The sequence below is a fragment of the Stegodyphus dumicola genome, chromosome 1 (genome assembly GCF_044657685.1).
Source record: "Stegodyphus dumicola isolate Sdum_Otavi_A_Nest chromosome 1, ASM4465768v1".
Classification (NCBI taxonomy): Eukaryota; Metazoa; Arthropoda; class Arachnida; order Araneae; family Eresidae; genus Stegodyphus; species Stegodyphus dumicola.
The window spans coordinates 74,944,637-74,965,749 of record NC_140768.1 but is presented as its reverse complement, the minus strand read 5'-3'; the positions used below and the strand labels follow the sequence as shown (position 1 = coordinate 74,965,749).

The following is a 21,113-nucleotide window of genomic DNA, read 5'->3' as shown; positions in this document are numbered from 1 at the left end:
AGCATCCGTAGTTGAATATATACCACCATAAGTGCTGGAATTCATTTTTAATACATTTATTTTATACATTTTTGTATTTTTGTTATTTTCTTGGGATGATGGAGGGCACAGAAAAATGAATCAAGGGCTACTGCTACCCACTATCAGGCATACTAGCTTACTGCCTCCCATGGGCCACAATTTTGACATGCCTGATCTAGTGGGTATTGCTGTATTTTTCTCCAGAAAAGTTTTGCTTACCATCTAGTCTAATATTGTATAAAAAAGAAATATGGTAGAAGCAATTTTTATGATACATTAAAGTAATCCTAAGAGTACAGAGTGCAATAAATTGGTACTTTTGGCCCTGAAAATTTGCTGGCTCATTTATAAATTTGATGCAGTATTTACAAAGATTAAGAATAAATTGTAATATATGCATATGTATATATATTATTATTATTATTATTATTATTATTTCTATTTTGCTTTTGTCATCAGTAGGTAATCCTGTAAAAACAAATGAATAGAATGACTGCTTTATAATACATTAAACTTATAGTAAAATCATTTTTCAAATTCTATTAGAATATGAAACATGGAAAGGCTTGCTTTATTACTTATAGAAACTGAAATCTCAACAAAATTGCTTTTCATTTCCTTCCTAGTTTTTGGCCATGTTATGGCCAAAATATGATATAAATGTGCATAGAAGTTTAAATAACCAAAGTATTTATTTTCATTGATTGAAGTAGATTTTGTTAGCATATCAGTTTGAGGAAAAATCTGAACGTTTTCTTCAGATTTTTTAACTATTGAAATATTTTAACTTACATTTCTCTCCCTCTGCCTTTTTTGTAGGAGGTGCAGATGCTGTTAAATTTACAGTTAATGTCTTGACTATCTATGGCATGCTGAATCTTATTTTATACACTGTAAGTATGTTATTGGTATTTTTGTTAATTATTCAGACTGAATATTTTGTTATGTATTTAAAAATACTGTGAATGAAATTTCTTCTTTTTGTGTCTTTATCCTTGTTTTACAGTCAAAAGAAAATGTAATAAATTGCTTTATCAAGTCGCATATTTTTAAAAAATTTTTGTTACTTTTTTCTACTAAGTTCTTTGAATTTCATTTGGAAATTATTTATTTAAACAATTCAATGATTCTGTAAACTTTTTAAAAATTTTATGTGTGCGTGTCATAACAGTTATTAATTTTCTATAAAATATGTGAAATCTTCTGTAAGTGCCATACAAATTTGAAAAGATACAAAGAAGAATACAAAGATTTTCCAAACATAGATAAAAGTTTCCATACAAAGATAAAAGTAGTTTTACAGTTCTCTGTTATATCAGAATGCTTCAGTTTAGGAAATATAGTCAACTATGTTCCTCCTCCCCCCAAAAAAAGTTCTTTTTAATGGTCAATGATAAGTTAAAAAAAGGTTGGTTAAAATGAAAAATTCATTTAAAAAACAGATTTATTATGTATCTTGACTAAATATTAAGATTTCTCAATATGTATCTTGGTTAAATATAAAATTTTTGTAATTATGTCTAAATATTAAGATCCATTATATAATTTCATGGATTATTAGCCTAAAGGAGCATTAGCCCAGAAGGGCTATTAGTCTCGAAATTGAGTTGAATCATTGTGAACAGCTGTATCACTTTTCAAATTGTTGCCACCAAATAGTATCGCCCTTTATTATATTTAAAGATATTAAATAATAAAGAAACTGCATGAATGTATGCATGTTTCTCACATCGTGAAAAAACAGCAGAACCATCAAATTTTGAATAACGTAGTCTTCCACCCAAATATGGCACCCGGAAGCAAGAATTTTGAATATGTTTTATTATCTATTTCTTTTTTTTTTTTTTTTTAATTTTAACGAATTTTGGATTAAGAAACTCAAAGATTTCCAAAGGAGCAGTGGCAACGCACTACAGAATAAAATATTTTTGTCACTGCATAAGACTTTCTGTCAGAAATTCTAAAGTTATGCTGTTTTTAAATGCTTTTAGTCCAAAGGGGCATAAGCTCAAGTGCTCTTGAAACGTGTATGTATGTGTAAATGAAAAAAAAATCCCCCTTTAAGCATATTTTTTTTAAATCTTTATGTTATATTAAAATTTTAAAATATTTTAATTCTTGTTTTTAGAGTTTAGGAATGGCTATATTTCCAGTCAATTTGATAAAAGGATTTCGCTCTTTTTCTGATGAAGAATTAGTTTTATCTGAAAATCAAGCAGCTAATGAAGCAAAAATTAATGCTCTTAAAGCCAAAGTAAGCTGTAATTAATAATAAAAATGCATTCTGTGTTATAAATTTTCATTCTCTGTCTGTGTGAGAACAACATACATATTTTTCATTAGATATTTACAAATAAATTAGTTTTTTAAAATTGCATTTTATGAGCAAAAATGTTACATTCTTTTGTTTGTGAAGGAATTTGATTGGATATTTTTTCATTTATATTGTATTTTAGGCTAGATAATTTTAAAATGTTTTTTAAATGCTAAATAGATATTTTATAAGTTTTTTTCCTCCTTTTTTAAATACTTCTGTAATAATATTTTTAACAAGGTTCATAATGCTGTCAATAATTAGAATGTATTGGGTAAATTAAGCAGATTATACTTATTACCTGATGTTTGGTTTTAAAATTAAAAAATAAATTAATTAAATAAGAAAAATTCAATATATATTAAGCTACAAATTATTATTCAAGGGAATAACATAATAAAGAGCCAAATAGGCATTCAAAAATAAACTTTAATAATAAAAATAAAAAATTTCTTTTCAGTGTATTCTGAACTTAAATGTTTTATAATCATAAAATATATAGTTAAAATTAAATTTTTACATTTATCCTGTGTAGGTAATAAATGGCAGTGAGAACAGAGTATTTGATTTAGGTTAAAAAAATATGCCAAATAAATAATTATTGGAGATGTCAAACAACAAGAATCAGTGTTATATTTGTAAATTTTGCAAGACTAGTTTCAGTGGTTTAACTACAGAACCATCTCCTCAGCTGCCTAAGTGTAAATGAACAGCGTTCAGAACCATCTTCCATGACTTAGGCAGCTAAGGAAGATGGTGCTGTAGTTATACCATCGAAACTAGTCCTGCAAAATTTACAAATATAATGCTGATTCTTGTTGTTTGACTTCTCCTGTAAGAGTATTTGATATTTAAATGCTTATGTCCCAAACATACGAATTGTATCATAGGTTATATTATTAATTAAAATCATATTTTTAGAATTTTAGCACAGCAGCAGCTCAGTAATACAACTTATATGTTGAAATTTGTGCATTCATTTTTTGTTTGTACATGTGTGCTGAATGGCAGAAACATGTGAATAATGATAAGAAATGACTATATTAAACCTAGTTGTAATAACAGCTCATAACTTTTGCATAGGACTTATTAACCTTATTAGAGTGAAAGGTACCTAGACCAGCATCTGAATTTTCTGAAATGTATCAGTATTGATAAAAATGATAAACATGGTGATAACTTTGTTGTGGATAGTCATAAAATACTCTATGAGGCAATTGCATTAAATATTTAAGGGGGTAGGTTATAATTGCTTCTAGTAAGCATGCAATGGTCCTGTTATGTCATTGTTGCTTTGATTACTGTAGATTGTCCAATCTGGTACATACATTCCAAAGAATATTGCTCATGTCATCGATGTGTGATAACAGAACTTTAGGAATGTTTGTGATGTGATAGTATAAGATTCACTGTGCAATCTAGGCTGTTAGATTAATTTTGATTTTTGGAACATCTGTTGATATGAAGGTATGGGTGTAACATCAACAGTATGAGGTCATGTGTGCATGTGTTATGTTATTCTGTTCAGGACAGAATGTATCTATCAATGTATCTAGAATAATGTTTAAACATTATTATTACCACCATGTACTGGCTGATCACGTGCATCTTTGCATACCTTCTGTGCATCGTGAAGGGAAATGTTTATTTCATCATTAATGGGCCATTACCATTTAGACATCGATCAGGGAATATTTATGTGTTCCAAACCATTTAATGGATTTCAAGATCCCCAATTTAAGTACTGCTTAATTTAAGTAATGCTCCTGAGATGCTTTATAGTAACATGTCAGCTGTGATAATCCTTGATTATGTTATGAATGGAGCTGTGGACAGTATTTCAAAAGACATGGTTTTTGGTTTTAACTTTCAAGAGTCAGTAATTGTCAGCATTGATGCCTTAGAATGTACAGATACTGCAGATTTTGTATGCCACAGGAAGACCAATAAGCTGCAAAGAAGATTCTATAGCAGAGAGCTCAGTGTTAATTGCTCTGCATTAAAACATATTTGTCGTTTTAGCATAAGCATTTTAATATGATTGTCATGTATATAATTAAAACAAGAAGATATCAGATTAGTAAAGGTACACTGTGTAAAAAAAAGGGGGGGACAGTTCGATATCTCCCATTCAATTGGGCCGATTGACGAAATTCAACTTATGTTTTTCATCTCTCCAAAACACAACTTAAGATATGTAGTAGATTTATATATAGCATTGTTCTAATATAGGTGTTTTGACACAAAATCAGACCTTTTCTGAAATAACATACCATTTTTTTTTTTTTTTTTTTTTTTCCCATATTTTCATTCTACGGCTCAAATTACGCCAAACTACCAAGTCCTGTAAAAATCACACGAGTCATTTTTAAAAAATTAGCTTTAAAAATGTTAGCTCCTTAATGTTAATTGAGTATGGTATATATTTATTAATCTCTGCTTTTTTTATCAAACTTATTTTATTCTTTTTTTTCACATTTCAAAATTCAGGTTCATTTCGAATAAAATTCACCCATTTTTTTATAATTTACTTTTAAAATTTGTATTTTTAAATAACTTTTATAAATTTTTCCAAAAAAAATTTTGAATTATTACCTATAAAATTTTTCTCATCATCTTAAAATAGAGGTATTTCTAAGCATATCTGCAAAAAATTACAGTTTGTTATTCAAAATTTCCAAAGATATACGTGAATTTATATATTGGCATGTTTTGAAATTTTGCATATTTGTTAAAAGCGATAAAACATCAAATGTGGCTTAGACACTTTGCTAGAATTAAACTCTTTTGCAAAAAAAAATCAAAGCACAAAGAAGGACTTTTGCGATTGTGAGGAAATATGGTATGAAAAAAACATCTTTATCGAACATGCAAATGATCAAAGTTTCAAGGCAAATGAACAGGAATTGCAATCATAGCGTGCATTTCTAGTGCACAATTTGCAAAGTATAAAACGTAACAGAGGCGGAAAATTTATCTTTTTTTGTTACTGTCATTGTAATTTCATAAAGAAGCAACTAAAGATGCCATTACGATGATAATAAAGACCTCACAGACAACTGAACGACTTTGAACATGAACATATTGTAGGGCTGTGTGAAGCTGGGTGGCCATACCGAGCAATAGGCCGCCGCCTGCAGCCTAAACGCTCACAGAGGCCTTTAAGACGTTTGCCTTTGACCCCACAACATCGACGGAGTCGTATGGGGTGGTGTTGCAGCCGATCATCATAACTGTCATCAAACTGACATCGTATAGTGTTCAGCGATGAATCCCGCTTCACTCTTGAAGCAAATGACCACCACATTTGTGTCTGGAGAGGACAGGGCCAGTGGTTCCAATCAGCCTTTGTTTTACAAAGGCATACAGCTGTAACCCCTGGTGTGATAGTGTGGGGCAATATTTCTTATGACAGCAGGTCATCTTTAGTCATTCTCCGCAAATTTTTAACAGCTCGACAATAAGTTGATGCTATCCTGCGGCCGTTTGGATTACCCTTCATGGGGCATCATCCATGGGCCATTTCCAACAAGATCCCTGGCCACATACTGCTCGCATATCTCGGGACTGTCTCTGTGCGGTTGATACTCTTCCTTGGCCAGCAAGGTCACGAGAACTTTCACCAATCGAGCATGTCTGGGGCATGGTAGGCCGTCAGATTTTGTCACCACAAAATATTGCAGATCTGGAGTGACAACTGATGAATGCCTGGCAGAATGTGTTGCAGGATGACATTAGGAACCTCTACCACTCTTTGCCTCGAAGAATTCAAGCCTGCATTGCCGCCAGGGGCGGTTCGACCAACTACTAATTTGAACACTTAATTGGGTGATTGTGAGCCGTGAACAGGTACTTGATTTTTTAATCATTTTATGATCTGTGTATGAACTATTCACATATTCAATTTCATCAAAAACAACCACTTCCTTCATGGTAGTAGGAAACTACCATGCTATCAACTTCATTTGAAAGTAGGAATGACGTAACTTTTTTCTCACTCAGGCACAATGTGAAAAGGTAGGAACAAAGTACCTTTTTTTCCGCTCCGGCATAATGGAAGGGAAAGGAAAATTGTTTGCCATATATGAAGAAGTTTGCCAAGTGAATAATCTTGGTGCAACATGAAAAAAATGTGCCAAGATAAATTTTTGAATTTCTCCGTAAATTTTACAAAATTTATATCTAGGCATAATATGAGTCGTAGTATCAAAATATGGAAAAAATTGGTGTGTTATTTCAGAAAAGGTCCGAATTTGTGTCAAAATGCCTATGTTAGAACCATGCTGTATATAAATCTAATATATACCCTAAGTCGTGCTTTCAAGACATAAAAAATGCAAATTTTGTCAATTGGCCCAGTAGAATGGGACATAAAACTGTCCTCTTCCCCCCCCAACGCAGTGTTCCTAGACCTGCATTTTTGGAAGACATTTTTAACTAATTTTTATTTATATTTTTTACGTTTGAGATATCATATAGAATAATTTTTTGATTAGAAATCGAACTTAAGTTGAACTTAAAAACCCAAAGTTATGAAGTTTTTAAGCATTGCTTATTAGTAGATTCATGATTTATAAAAACTAAATATAGCTTAAAATACTTTAAATGAAACTATTATTATTTCTTCATTGTAAATTTTCTTTTTATTTCTTCTAGCAATCAACAAGATCTCTATCATCAAGAGAAGTTGCTGCTTTAGCTGATTTAGAAGAAGAAGAGAGCTTGATTTCTCGTCGGGCATTACTTTTAGAAACAGAAAGGAGAAGCATATTTCATAAATGTGGACCATTTTTAAGAATCTTCAGTGCAATTGGTGGCTGTATTGGAATCATCTTTTCTTTGATATTTTGTTCTTCTCTTCTTTTAGCCAAGTAAGGAAGAATGAATCATATTTGTTTATCCATTTACAAATGAAAATACAAATTTCCTCTTTTGCATGTAATAACCTTACCCTCTCTCCCATGATATCATAAAATTAAGTTAAAGAGTGCAACAGGGGTTCATGTGGTCCTTAAAAGTCCTTAGGTTTTTTTTTTGGCTGTTAAAAGTCCTTAATTTTGGCCAAAATCAACAGAAGGTCCTTAATTTTAATCATCTGAAATTTCTGTCAATTTTTAAAACTACTATTTTAAGTGTGAATTAGCATTTTGGAGGAATATTTTTGGCGGTTCATTAATAAATTTTGAATTTGAAAGAGGAAAAAAAGTGTAATGCTATAAAGCAGGGGTTCTCAAGCTTTTCAAATTTTGTACCACATAAATATGAAACAAAATTATATGTACCACCATAAAAGCATTTCACCATTAAAAATCAATGCATCCTAAATGGAGTGTACATAATCAAGGAATAAAACCCTTTGTATTCTTTAATTATATTCGGAAATGAAACTTTTACATTACAATAAAATATAAATAAGTATACTAGAGTGCCATTATGATTTTTGGAAATTGTAACGTCAAGAAATTGTTCGAAGCTCTTGGGAAAGTTAGCATTTCAACATTAAAACTAGAGTCATAAAAGTCAACTTGAATATATGTGTTTCTGAATAATAAAGATTAAAACAAAATGTTAAAAGGGGCACAATTTTGCATTCATTTTGAACATTCATTTAATTTTTTTCTGTAAAAATTGTATCACTAAAAATATTGTAATTTACCAAAGTTTGAGAACCTGTGCTATAAAAGCACAATTTTTAAAACAAGTTCAAAAAGCAAAATAGCTATGTAATTTGTTAAAAATGTCTTTTTAATTTTTTCATGATAATTTTTTCCCATGTAATTGTTTCAGAATATGCATCAGTTTTCTCTAAAAAAATTTATTTTACAATTCCTCTGTGTTTTTTTTTTTTTTTTTTCTAAAAAAAATATTTCTGGCTTATTGTTGTTTCGAAATTGGTAGGGGTAATTTTTCTTTAGGATTTTAGACCTTGCAGCTTGGAAAGCTTAGATGCATTTGAAGGCAGGATTTATTAACCCATGTTTCTAGCAGATTCCAGAAAAATGTGACAAAATGGAAAATGTCTCCATGATACTAACATGTAATGGATGTATTTTACAGAAAGTTTGTGATGAATTTCTTACTTTTTGGAGAACATCTAGAAGAAGAATGAAAAAATAATATTTGAATGTTTTACTTTTGATACTAGAATATTTTTCTTAACGTGTTTATCTTCCCTTTATTTTCTCTACTTTACACTAGACACAAGCATGGAAAATACCAAAAATGCTTCTTATTTTATCTTGTGGACAAGCAATACAGAAAGGAATTTTTTCCCTGCTCAAAATTCTAAAAGTTTTGCCATTTCTAGATTTTGTTGCTCGGTGTGTCACTAAATTCTAAAAATTTTGCCACACCAGCTCTGTAGCCGCCCTTTACCATATAGATTTCATATTTCTTCTCAATGTTCATATTACTAAAATAAAATTAGCAGCTTTTTCTATACATTCTAGATTCATTTAGTTTTCTTAGATTATCAGAAATCTTAAACTAAATCCAAAACTTCTAAAATGAAAAGAAAACATGTTGAGGAAAGAAAGTGAATACATAAAGAGAATGAAAATTATTCTTCAAAGACATGTACAGTTATTATTATGCAAATTACCCAGTTGTTTATAATTTCAGCCTTTACTATAATTCCCCATTTTTATTTTCTCACCAGACTGCAAATCACTTTGACAGTTTCTAAACTTTTGGATTGTAAGACAGAGTGTGTTTCTGACCTATTCATACTTGCTGCATTAGTCCCTGTCAGCTGTAATAATTCGTAATTATTCATCTTTGCATTATCGCTGCCAACATTTGAATTTGTCCTGATGATATAGTTACTGAGCCGGCTTAAATTAAAATTAAAGTGTATGTATAGTCTATGATGTTTGTCCACATTTTAAGTTTGAATTTGGCTCTTCTTGTTTAATTACATTGCCATGAGCTGTAATTGATTTTATTAGCATAAGAACATGACTTTATGTTCTAATTCCTTTTTAAATAAGAGGCTTATTTACACATTTATCTGACTTAATAATTACTTTCAGCCATAGTGATAATTTGCTTCATATCTGTTGGGAGGTTTTGGTCTATTTAACTTTTACCAGATCAAGTAAATCCTCATAGGTACATTATGGAAACACTAACATGTGTTAGTGGGAACACTGGTTTGTATTGAGACGAATTTCTAATTGTTAGAAAAGATGCTTAAAGAGAAGGAAATTAATATAAATTAGCTGAAATGTCTGGGAAGGCTTCAAATTAAAAAAATGCATAATTATTTTGTTGAGTGTTGTTGCTACAAACGTTTTGTAGCTTTTAATGTGTAATTATCCTAATATCGTTTAAGAATCAATGTCCTAAATTAAATGTATTTTAAACTGTGAAATTTTATTATATTTTGATTTTAATAGAAATGTTGTTAAAAAAATAAATAAAATTTAGTGGTGGCATTGGTAAATCCATAATGACTAAAGTTATCTAACTACCTAATTTAATTATGTGAAAGTAACTGACTGCTTAAGTGAGTTATTGCTTTTCATTAATCCTTTCCGTAGTCACAAGATAAAACACATAAATGTGGAAATTCATTTAAAACTTATTCTTCACATCTAGTGAGACTTCAAATAATATTAAACAACTTATCACCTAGGGTGCTTTAATGGCTTATTGGAACCTTAAAGTATATTAACTGAGTTTCAATCCCTAAAATTCTACATGAAGCTATGACACTAACTGCATCAGACAGAGCCCAACTAACTTTCAAAGCTTGCCAACTGTGCCTACATCAGGCCTTTCAGGTTTGTTCTGATCAGCAGGTCTCTCTCTAGGCAATGGTGACTACAGCCAGTCTTTTGTTTTGAATTATGCTGATTATGATCTTACTTTTCATTTTAACCTATGCCACTTGACATAAAATCTACCTGCTGTTTACTAAACCTCTAGACTGAGCAAAAATATGACAAAATGAGACTTTTTTTTTTAAAAAATCAACATAAAGCTAACTGGTAGTAAAATGTAAATAAAATGTCACTTATCTTCTTTCAAGTAGGTTCAACTATTATTAAGTGTAAAATATTTAATGCTACTTGATAAATTTCATAAAGTTTATTTTATTCTCAAACTTATTTATATTTGTGTTAATTAGGTTATGTTTAATAATAATGCATACTACTTACAAATCTATTTGTTTTTAGGATGGTATTACAAAAGTGAAGTTTAGGCACAGTAATATTTTTAATTGAATTCATTCAGTTCTCATTTGCTCATAGGTCCTTAATTTTTTTCATTAAAGGTCCTTAAAAGTGCTTAGTTTCCTTGTGCAGAAATGTCTATGATCCCTAGTGCAAGTTTATTTGCAAAATTAATGTGCCAGTTAAAAACCTCATTAAATTAAGTGCTATTAATTACATTATAAGTTTAAATTAAATTTATTGTCTTGCCCTGCGTATAAACCAATCTTTTCAATTTAAAGTACTCTTACATACCTATTTCGTATGGGCAGTCCCAAATGCAGAAACTATATTAAGATAATGTAATTCATATTCCTTAATTCTGACATTCTAGGGAACCATATATGCTTCATTTTACATCAGCATAGTGTTTGAAGCTATCTTATATACAAGAAATGTTTTTCTTTTATACTTCTTCAGAAACTCAGGATCATCATTCTCATTTGAGCCATAAACTCAGGATCTCATTTAAGCTAGTTTCATATTTTAATCAATTTAAATGTGTTTAGTGGAGGGGGAATCTGAGGTATTGGTGTAAAACAACAAAAGATGCAAGAATGCTTAGATTGATTTTTGAATATAAAAAGATGAAGGTCATATCTGTGCAAAAAAATAGCATAGTGCAATTACACTTGATCCGAGAATATTAATGTCTCCATATTTTTCTGCAGCATTTTAAAATTTTACTCCCTGCCTTCTTTTCCCATTTGAAATGATTGTTATGTAATGTCAAAACAATTATGTATAATTTTTAAGTGAATAGTAAAAATCGTAAGTTATTTTTATATAAATATTGATATTTACATTTATTGTACAACATTGCTTTTTATTAAAATTATATAATATAATATTGTATAACACTAATTAAAAAGATATTGGAAAGTAATTAAAATCCTGAATTTTATAATTTTTTACACAAATTGTTTATGGCATTTTTATCACAGTGCCTCTGCTTCATGATGTGTTTGGTCTATCTTTCCACTTGCAAACGATCTGTAGGAAAAAGTTTCTTGTTTCTGGTGAAGCCTTTAAGTTGCATTGCATCCTGTACATTACCTCATATTACCTATAAACTTTTGACTGTCTCCAAAAAAGACTAGTAGAAATCCAATGATGGGAAGATATCCAATGATGACTGATCCAATGATGTCCAATTTTACTATGCATAATGTAGCTGCTGCTGAATAGGGATAACCTTGAATATAAGGCAGCTGTTATCCGTTTGGAAGATGCCCATATCATTTTGATCATATCACTGTTTTCAGCTTGTGTACTGTCAGCTTTATTCAGCACTAATAATAATAATTTGATTCTTTTCTAAGAAGCACACTTATTTAAGGCCATTGACAACTTTTCCTGCAGAAGCTTGTGTCTTAGCTGGAGTTTTTTGTTCCTTGGTCAGATGTGATGTTCTTCCATTACATTGGGTCCCTCTTACTCTGTGGTTTATAATGGTGCATTCAGGATTAGTTTTTTGGCACATATTGTTGGATTTTGTCACATCTTTTTCATGAGCATAGCAATTCAAATATCCTTAACAAATTATTTTTTATACATCCTTGGGGAACTGCCTGATATATTAGGCAAGTGCTTTGAGACTGATCTGTTATATTTTTCCTATTTCCAGTATCTTTATGAGCAACACTGTATATAGAGCAGTGACTCATGTTGAATTCTGTGTAAATTTCATCATAGGTGACTTGCCTATGGATGAAAGATATTCATCATAGGCGAGATGTTGTACCCTGCTGTTTGCAGATTTTGCTGTTCAACTCCACTACGTTTTGTATGTGAATTTTTTCACTCATTCGTATATTCTAATAATTATTTCCGTACCAAAATTTCTTTCATGTATAGGCTTGAGGTTTTACCTGACCATAAACCAACTAAAAATGCTTCAGTTCTTTTTCATAGTGCAAGGAACTGAGTGATATATTTTTCATAGTGAATTTTGTATACATATCAATAATGATGTGTATATGTATACAAAATATTGTACAAACAATTGCTGTTTGGTTATCATGACCCTGCATTCAGTATTGCCAAAGTATTATTTTGTAAAAATGTTTTCATTGTGCATTATTTTCATGCAGTTCTGATTAAAATCCATTTTCTTTAAAACACTTGTGTGAAATATTGAAATTTCATGTATTTGAAGTTGGTTTTCTATTTTTATCATTGATTGAGTAAATTAAGATTTTATTTAATCTACCTTTTTAAAATTTTAGCATTGATAGATTAATGCATTCACTTGGTTACAAAATGGGATATGCTTTGAAAGAAAATTATATACAGAATCCATTGGATTTCATCATGGTTGAAGCCCAAAAGGTAGATTTTATCTTATTTTATTTATTTGTTCAAAGTGTGTGAACAATAAATAGGAACTAATAAATATGCACATTAAAGTCTATTGCACTCTTTGAGCATAATTATTCCATATTTAATGGCAGATATTTATTTGACATCATCTAAATAATAAAAGATTTTTAAAAAAGTTAAATATATTTTTTATGTATAGCAGCTTTATTTCAGGGCCTCTAATAATAACTGAAATGAGGAAGAACTTATTAAATTGGTCATATCAAAATGTATACTGGATAATTTAAGATTACCAGTAGCCTCTGATTTCTGGTAACTATGTCTTCTAAAAAATTCCCGAGTAATTGTAGGAAACAGGTATAAAACTGATATTATCCATTGATTCAGATACAGTGTAAAATTAGAAGTTGATGACTGCAGAAAAATGAAAATTTTCTTCAACTCTTGGTCAACAGCAGGCAGCCCACCTCACATATTTCAATCAGTGTAGTTTAACTGTAGTCATGACTTAATTTCAAAACATAAAATTTAAAATCATTAAATTTATAAAAGTAATTAGTGCCAAAGAGTAATCTTGATACTCACCTCAGTTGTGTGTTACTGTATGTATTAATCTGAGACACTTAAGCTCTGACTGGCAAGTCACTTACCAGCTAGACAACATGGATTAACTTAAAGTTGGAAATGCTGTTGAAAATATAGATGAAGCATTGCATAAAGCTGTGTGTTAGGACAAGTTTTATTAGAGCAGTATAAAAATACATATTGTATACTGTTTTTATATTAATTTATTTATTATTTTAAGTGAAGGTAGTGAGTGACGCAATAAAAGTTGGAATAAAACTAGATATTAAAGAATTAGATCAATAGTATTAGATGCAAAATAATTGAATAATAAATCTCTTATTAGTATAGATAACAGAAAGCTTATATGAGGAAAGGGACGTCAGCTTAGGTATAATTGAAATGCTTACAACAGAACTAATGGTTTGCCAGTTTTTAGATATTATTCTCATTTTTTTAATGCTTTGTTATGAAAATTGATACCATTTTTTAATATATCATTCAATTCGCTATGTTACAAGTAATGTAGTTTACTATTATAGAGATATATATGAAAAGAAGAAATATATGCTAATTATTATAATTAGAAATATATACTAATTATTGTAATTTCAAGCTGAATAATGAAGAATAAGAATTTTTAATCTTTTTTTTTTTTTTTTTTTTTTTTTATTTAGTTGTATGTTAATAAAAGCGTTTGTCATGTTCTCAGGTGTTCAGTTGATCATTGAATCAGCGATTATTGAGTGACAATGTGTTTGTGTATTTTTGTGGTTTAACCTGAGCATAATGTAAATATGATCGAATTTCCCTGGCAAAGATATACAATTTAGTCATTCTTTTCAAGATAAATAAGTCTTGTAGATTGTATGTGTCATAATTAATCTGTTGATTATGTATTATTGCTTATTGTGCTGTTAACTATTTTAAGGAATTTGTCTTTTAAAAAGTACATTTTGTAATTTTTAAAACCAAATTCATATGTGTTTTAATATTTAAAATGTATTTTTTCATATAAATAAAGAAATGTATTAGCATTAATTAAAAATTGTTATAAAACCTCTGTTTTATAATAATTTACTCTGTTTTATAACAAGCAGTATCTTCTTAAAATTTATATCATCAGTTATTCTGAAAGTTATTGGTAATTTACTATTTGTAATTTTTTTTCCATTTAACTTGATTTTAATAGAAGAAAAATTCTTACTGTGGGTTTAGATAGTATCATTACTAGAAAATTGCAAAATTAGGCATCGTAAATTATATTTAAAGAAATATCAAAATAGTTTGAACTTTTCTTTAATTTTTTCATGTTTGTATTGGTAATAAAAGATATGAGTAATGTTTTAGTTCTCGCTATCCAAATTTGACTTGAATATAAAACAATACAGTACAACTCAGTTATAATGAGAACCTGGATTTAATGAAGAAATTGGAAATAATTGGTTGGTACAATATTAAGTCTGTGGGTGTATAACTCAGTTTTAACAAGCAAAACCCAGTTATAGTGAGCAGTATTTTTGTGATTCATAAATTTTTTGTTTGCTTCCACCTCTCCAGCTCAACTAGTCTTTTTTTGGAAAAATTCTTTTAATATTCTAAAATCTATTGAAAGTTGGTGATGAGTCATAAATCCTGTGAACATGTGATGGCGGCCTTTTTCATCTTGTGAAGTGCACCTGCAATGACATCCCACGATGACCTTGAGGAAATGGGTGGAGATTACTGCTCATCAAATTTTATCTTGTGATGTCAAAACATAAAATTTTATCAGTTGACAAAAAAGTAAGGATTTTATAGGAGTTGGAGGATAGTGTAAAAAATTCCAAAAACTGCAAAAAGTATGATTTATCTTCTTCTGCTGTTTTAACACTGTTTAAGAACAAGAAAAAATTCATGGCTGCATTCAATAAAAATACGAAAGATTGTAGCGTTTGAAGAAGTGTTCTAAAAAGGATTTAGATGAAGCTCTTTTAAAGTGGATGAAGGTGCAACATAGTGCAGATTTTCCTGTAAGTGGTCCACTTTTAAAAGCTTGAACAGAAAAATTTTCTGAACAATTTGGCTATTCTGGATTTGCATGTTTGAATGGATGGCTTGATCAATTCAAGAATAGACATGGTATAACCTTTGGAAAAATTTATGGTGAAATAAGGTCTGCAAACATAGCGCATACCGTGACATAGATGAATGAAAAGTTGCAAGTCATCAGAGAAGGGTACACAAAAGATGACATTTATAATGTTGATGAAACAGGCATTTTCTACAACATAACTGCAGTGCAGATCAAGAGTGAAAAGTGCATCAAAGGCCACCCCCAAAAAAAATATCGATTGACAGCTTTAGTTCATTCTAATACCACTGGCAAGTGAAAACTATTGGTTATTGGCAAGTCTAAAAACCATAGGTGTTTTAAGCATGTAAAAAAGCTCTCTGTTGGTTATGACCACAGCAAGAAAGAATGGATGACTTCTGACATTTTCACAGAATTAATTTCAAAATGGGAAAGACAGCTGAGGAAGGAAAGTGAAAAAATTCTCGTTTGAACTGATAACTGTAAAGAACATCCCGAAGTCACTGGACGTAAAACATCAGGATTGAATTTTTACCACCAAAGTCTACAAATGTTATACAACCTATAAGCCCAAAGGGTGATCAGAAATTTTAAATCAAACTTTTGTGAGCACTTATTTTGATGCTTCTTGAATAGATAAAATAGGACAACTTGAAATGCTAATGTAAACATACTCAAAGCAACACGTTTAATGAACGATGCATGGGAAAACATTACATGAACATGTTTACGAATTACAAAGGCCGAATTGGACATTATTCAAGAGGGGCAAATCACTGAGGAAGAAGAAGTTGATGATTCGGAAAATTTGGAAATGACCAGAGACTAGACAAGAATTTGAAAATTATGTATCTGTTGATGCCAGTGTATCACTTCAGAGATAAGTACTCCTAAGGATATAAAATTCAAGTTAAAGCAGATGAAAAAATAATGAAAGTGACAATGATAGCGATAAATCTGAAGAATTTTAAGCTAAACATACTCAATGGCTTTTGAGTGCACAGAGAAACTCCAAACTTTTTTTGAAACCAAAAGTGCAAATGATGATATTTTTTGGGCCATGAGTTTTTTTCTGAAGAACAATAACACAAGAAAAAGACAATAAGACAGTTCAAAGTAAATTAAATAACTTTTTTTTTACTGTACAGAAATAAAAAATAAATAAAGTATATATAATACAGTAAGTATGCATGAATTTTTATGATTTTTTCATGAACCCATCTTTTATGAGCACTCATAAAAATAAGACAAGCAAATATTGCGGTCCCTTTGCACACGTTATAGTGAGTTCGACTGCATAATAATTTTAATATGAAATAATTGTGATAAATTTCTAATTTGAAGTATTTTCATATGTTTGTAATATTAAAGTAAGTTTTTCCTTAATAGGTCTTCCCTCTTGATTATATCCTCTTCTTCTTCAGCATCTTATTCCTTGTGATGTGTACAGTATCTGGTATGCGCTACCTTGGCATATGTTGTCTTTGCATCCCGGTAATTTTCTGTTTTTTAACACTTTGAGCTATGATGTGTCTTCATTCAAAATCAATATTATTTTTTATTTGCTTGTTTATGCTGTAAGTTGTAAATACATATTAGTAACTCTTCCATTAGCATTCTGAGGATATAATGTGGAAACCTTTAAACAAAGAACAAAATTAGTAATTGTTCCATTAGCATTCTGAGGATATAATGTGGAAACCCTTCAACAAAGAACAAATTTTAATAACTGCCATTTAGGTGACAAAGTTTTTAACAGATGCTACAGGATGATGTTACAGCAGTCTTCTCTCAGCAACCTCTAAATGTCACGGTAAAATGTTTCAGTGGCTGTCTGATGTAGAGGCAAATGTTGATATATTGTGCTCCCACCATATTAAGGGGAAAAAATCTTCATTGCACATTTATATAAAAGCGTAATATTTTTATTTTCTCCACGCATTATAAGGCTATATTTATCATATGTTAATCACGATATGTTTCCATTTTCCTGTAAATGTATCTGTCTAAAGCCTAGTCCTGTTATATTCTGGCTTAGGTTTGTTATAAACTGAAATTTATCATGTAGATGATATGAACTGATTCTAGTGAACAGGCTTTCAAATTATTTCGGTGAATAATTTACTAAGGAGAATCAAAATTTTGAATTATGCCTGCTAGTTGCTGTAGACTAATTACGAAATTTTTAATGCCTAATAAACTCTTTTTTTTTTTTTTTTTTTGCTTAGATGTATAAAGTGAGACCAAGCCGTACACCACCTCAAGGTTTGATTATGTTGTGCTTCATTCTTATGTTCTGCATTCTTGCATTTCATATCCTAGTATATTTTGTTATTCCAACTTATACAGTTTTTGGTAGTCAGTACTATTGCGAGGTAAGGATTTTATTTACTGTAAGTAGTATTTAGAATATTTTTGTTTATTTAAAAAATTACCGTATTAAATTCATACCTCCTAAGATATTCTAGTATTTCTCTTATATCATAATTTATACTGATATGTAAAAAAATCCCATTTAAAATGAAAAATTGTACATTTTTCCTGTGATTTCCATATGTTAACTTTATTCAATGAAAAACTGAGAAAAATGACTTGGGATAGGCATAGGAAGTTCCGTATATAATTATTATCATTATTATTGCATTGTATGGGTTGAGGCTCATTTTTAATCCTGTTCATATGACCTACTGCTGGTATTTAAAACTACAGAGTATTAAGCTATGATCTTTAATAGATTGTATATAAATATATATATAAATATAAAATCTTTTAGTTCTTCTTAGTAAATTTCCTAATACATTTTTAAAGCATAATTTTAATGGAGTTAAAGTATATTTTATAATTAAAAAAAAGCTTGAAATATCATTTGCTAATATGTAATGTTATTCATTCACAGCTAGTGTATTAAATTCATGGTACTGAATAAATATGTTACCAGCAATATATGAAAAGCTGGCATTCTGTAGAATGTCTAGGCAATATATAGAATGTTTGCTGTTTTGGAGTGAAGTGTGAAATATCTGAATTATTTTAATATTATATAAATAATCTTTCCCTTGGTATTCTGTATAATACTTAGGTAATGCTTAAATAGCAGTTATCATTTTTTAGTATTGTATAGAATGACAAGTGCTCCTGAAAAAGCTTTTGTTGAAAAGATGTAGCTCTGGAAATAGCTAATTCCTTATTTAACAGGATAAATACAAATAAGTTTACATTTGTTTTCCACAAATGTCACATAGCAGTTCAGGGCCAAAAACCCCATAGTTTCTTCTTAGTAATAATCTTGTTCTTTTCCTCACAAACTCCTGGTGAGTACTTTTAATTAGGAAAACACTGGCTCGCACTTTAATAAATTCATCATAAAATCATTGTTGCATATCAGTATAGCATGATTCCTTTTTGGACACGGCTCCTTGCTCTTCCATTTTCATGCATCACAGTGTCAACTAGAATCTTTGCTGAATAAATACAAAGTACCATATTTCATCATTTCCAAATAAAGACTGAAATGCAAATGGCAAATTCTCCATCTGAGAGGTGAGTGTCAAAATGTCACATTTTGCCGCAGGGCATTAGAAACATCATTTAAGGGAATGTTTTATATTTTGCATGTTTGTATTTTAGCATTGCATATAATGCCTAAGAAATGTGTGAAGTATTAATTCTTTCACTCTTTAATATCCATTTTTTGGCATTCTGTAGATTGCATAGACATCCTTTGTTGTATCTGCTTTCGTACATTACTAGATACATTAAGGTAATGTATTTGAGCCATGTGAAAATTTTGATGTATCACTGTAGTCCGGTTTGAGAGATTTCAGAACAGATTAAATTTTAACTGAGCAAAATGAAAGTAAATTTTAAAAAGTGGTATACAAAATTATTGTTTGATACATAAATGATTGCCCCTCCTTCATACTGTTCACTCTTACTTAATGCTCTATATCAGGATTTCTTAAACGTTTTTCAGTCGCGACCCCCTTTTATCACTGAAATTTTTTTTCAACCCCACAGGACCCCATAATATTTACAAAAATTTTGTCGGACCCCATAAGTATTGCACAAATCCGACACACGCGTGATTGAAACTATCAACTTTTTCCCTTGTACTGTAAATATACTATTGCAGTTTTAGGTCATTAACTTTAATTTCTAAATTTAAGACATAGAACAATGTGAAAATTTTCAATAAGTAACAGACGAAATGACAGCGTCATATGCAAAGCAAGGAAAATTAACGTTTATATTATAAAAAGAATGCATCGAAACATTTTCATTTTTCTTTGTCTGTATTGTCTTGTCTTTATCTATTTTCAGATATACTGTGTAAAAATATTTGGTAATTGTAAAATTATTATAATAAGTTAAAGAAATATCAAAACTGCTAAAATTTTTGGCAACCCCCTGCTGCAGGTCCCTTGACCCACAGTTCAAGAAACCCTGCTCTATATCAACATGATATGCATCTTAGCTCATGCCATGAAGTTTTTAACTCTGATGCCTGTTGCTGTAGGAAGTGGAATCATCGTAATAGCATCGTAAAAATTGCAGAGCAGCTAAGTTTCAGTGAATTTGATTCCATCGATGTAGTCAAGTGAATCAAACCAAACATTATCAACTAGATAATGAAACATTTAAAGAATGAGATGGGAGCTGATTGAGAACTAAACTAAAACTGAGATGAGAGTACTTAACAGCTTCCATCAGACATATAATGCATGTAATGGAATGTGTGTTATGTGTATAATAATTATTTGCATATATTTTTAGGTAAATAATGGGACATCATGTGATCTTAAAGCTTGCAACCTGAATGCCTCTTCAGGTAAATTTTTAAAAAATTATATTCTGGTAAAATTTAAGGACTATTTGTATACAATTAAATTTTATTTCAGAATTTAGTATAATCTCTCCGAGATTGCTTCCTTTTACAGATGATTGTGTGATGACAAGAGGAGCCACTTTTATTTTAACATTTGCATACAAAGCTTGGATCTTTGCTGCTACCTATTTTTGGTTGACTTGGGTATTTTTAGCTGTGAGTAATCTTTATGTTTCTGTAAGAAATTTTTATTTTATTCAATTTCAAATATTTTGTCTTAATAGCAAAGTAAAGTTTACGAAATCCACACTGACTCTAGTCATCGGTGTTTAAAGAAATAACATATGTTTTGCATTTATTATTTTTTCTACATTAATTTTGAAATTTTAGTCTCAAATTCCAGTTATTTCCAAAATTATTACCAATGAAAATTTCTTCATATCTGAAGATCTGTTTTTGCTAACGTTTACTTTTTCCTTGTTAATGCAACAATAAAGTGAATTATTAATGAAACGTAACTAAATGTTTAATCATCAATTGTAGTAAAGTAGTATTTTATGTATGGTAAATTTTAAAGCATTTTGTTTAAATATGCAAATGTATAATTTTTACTTCCTTGTACAAAGTAAAGGAAGTATTATAATCGCAAAAAATTCCGGGTACCATATTTCAATGAAAATATCCGTTTTGACTGCTATCGAATGCAATTTAAGGATGTTTCTTTCTTGACATCTGTACGTAAGAACAAAATAAAGTACTCTTTTTTTCCCCAAAAGA

At 29.9% G+C, this 21,113-nt stretch overlaps 1 protein-coding gene across 1 annotated transcript in view; it reads left to right on the top strand.

Moving 5' to 3' along the window:
- The window catches only part of LOC118187132 (lysosomal cobalamin transport escort protein LMBD1-like), a 63,042-nt gene that overhangs the window by 36,223 nt on the left and 5,706 nt on the right, over window positions 1-21,113 (top strand). Inside the window, exons 7-14 of the mRNA XM_035357328.2 lie at window positions 841-914; window positions 2,150-2,275; window positions 6,992-7,206; window positions 12,780-12,882; window positions 16,901-17,005; window positions 17,740-17,886; window positions 20,285-20,339; window positions 20,449-20,552. Coding sequence (XP_035213219.1) covers window positions 841-914; window positions 2,150-2,275; window positions 6,992-7,206; window positions 12,780-12,882; window positions 16,901-17,005; window positions 17,740-17,886; window positions 20,285-20,339; window positions 20,449-20,552 — 929 coding nt within the window. The remainder of the gene's footprint in view (window positions 1-840; window positions 915-2,149; window positions 2,276-6,991; window positions 7,207-12,779; window positions 12,883-16,900; window positions 17,006-17,739; window positions 17,887-20,284; window positions 20,340-20,448; window positions 20,553-21,113) is intronic.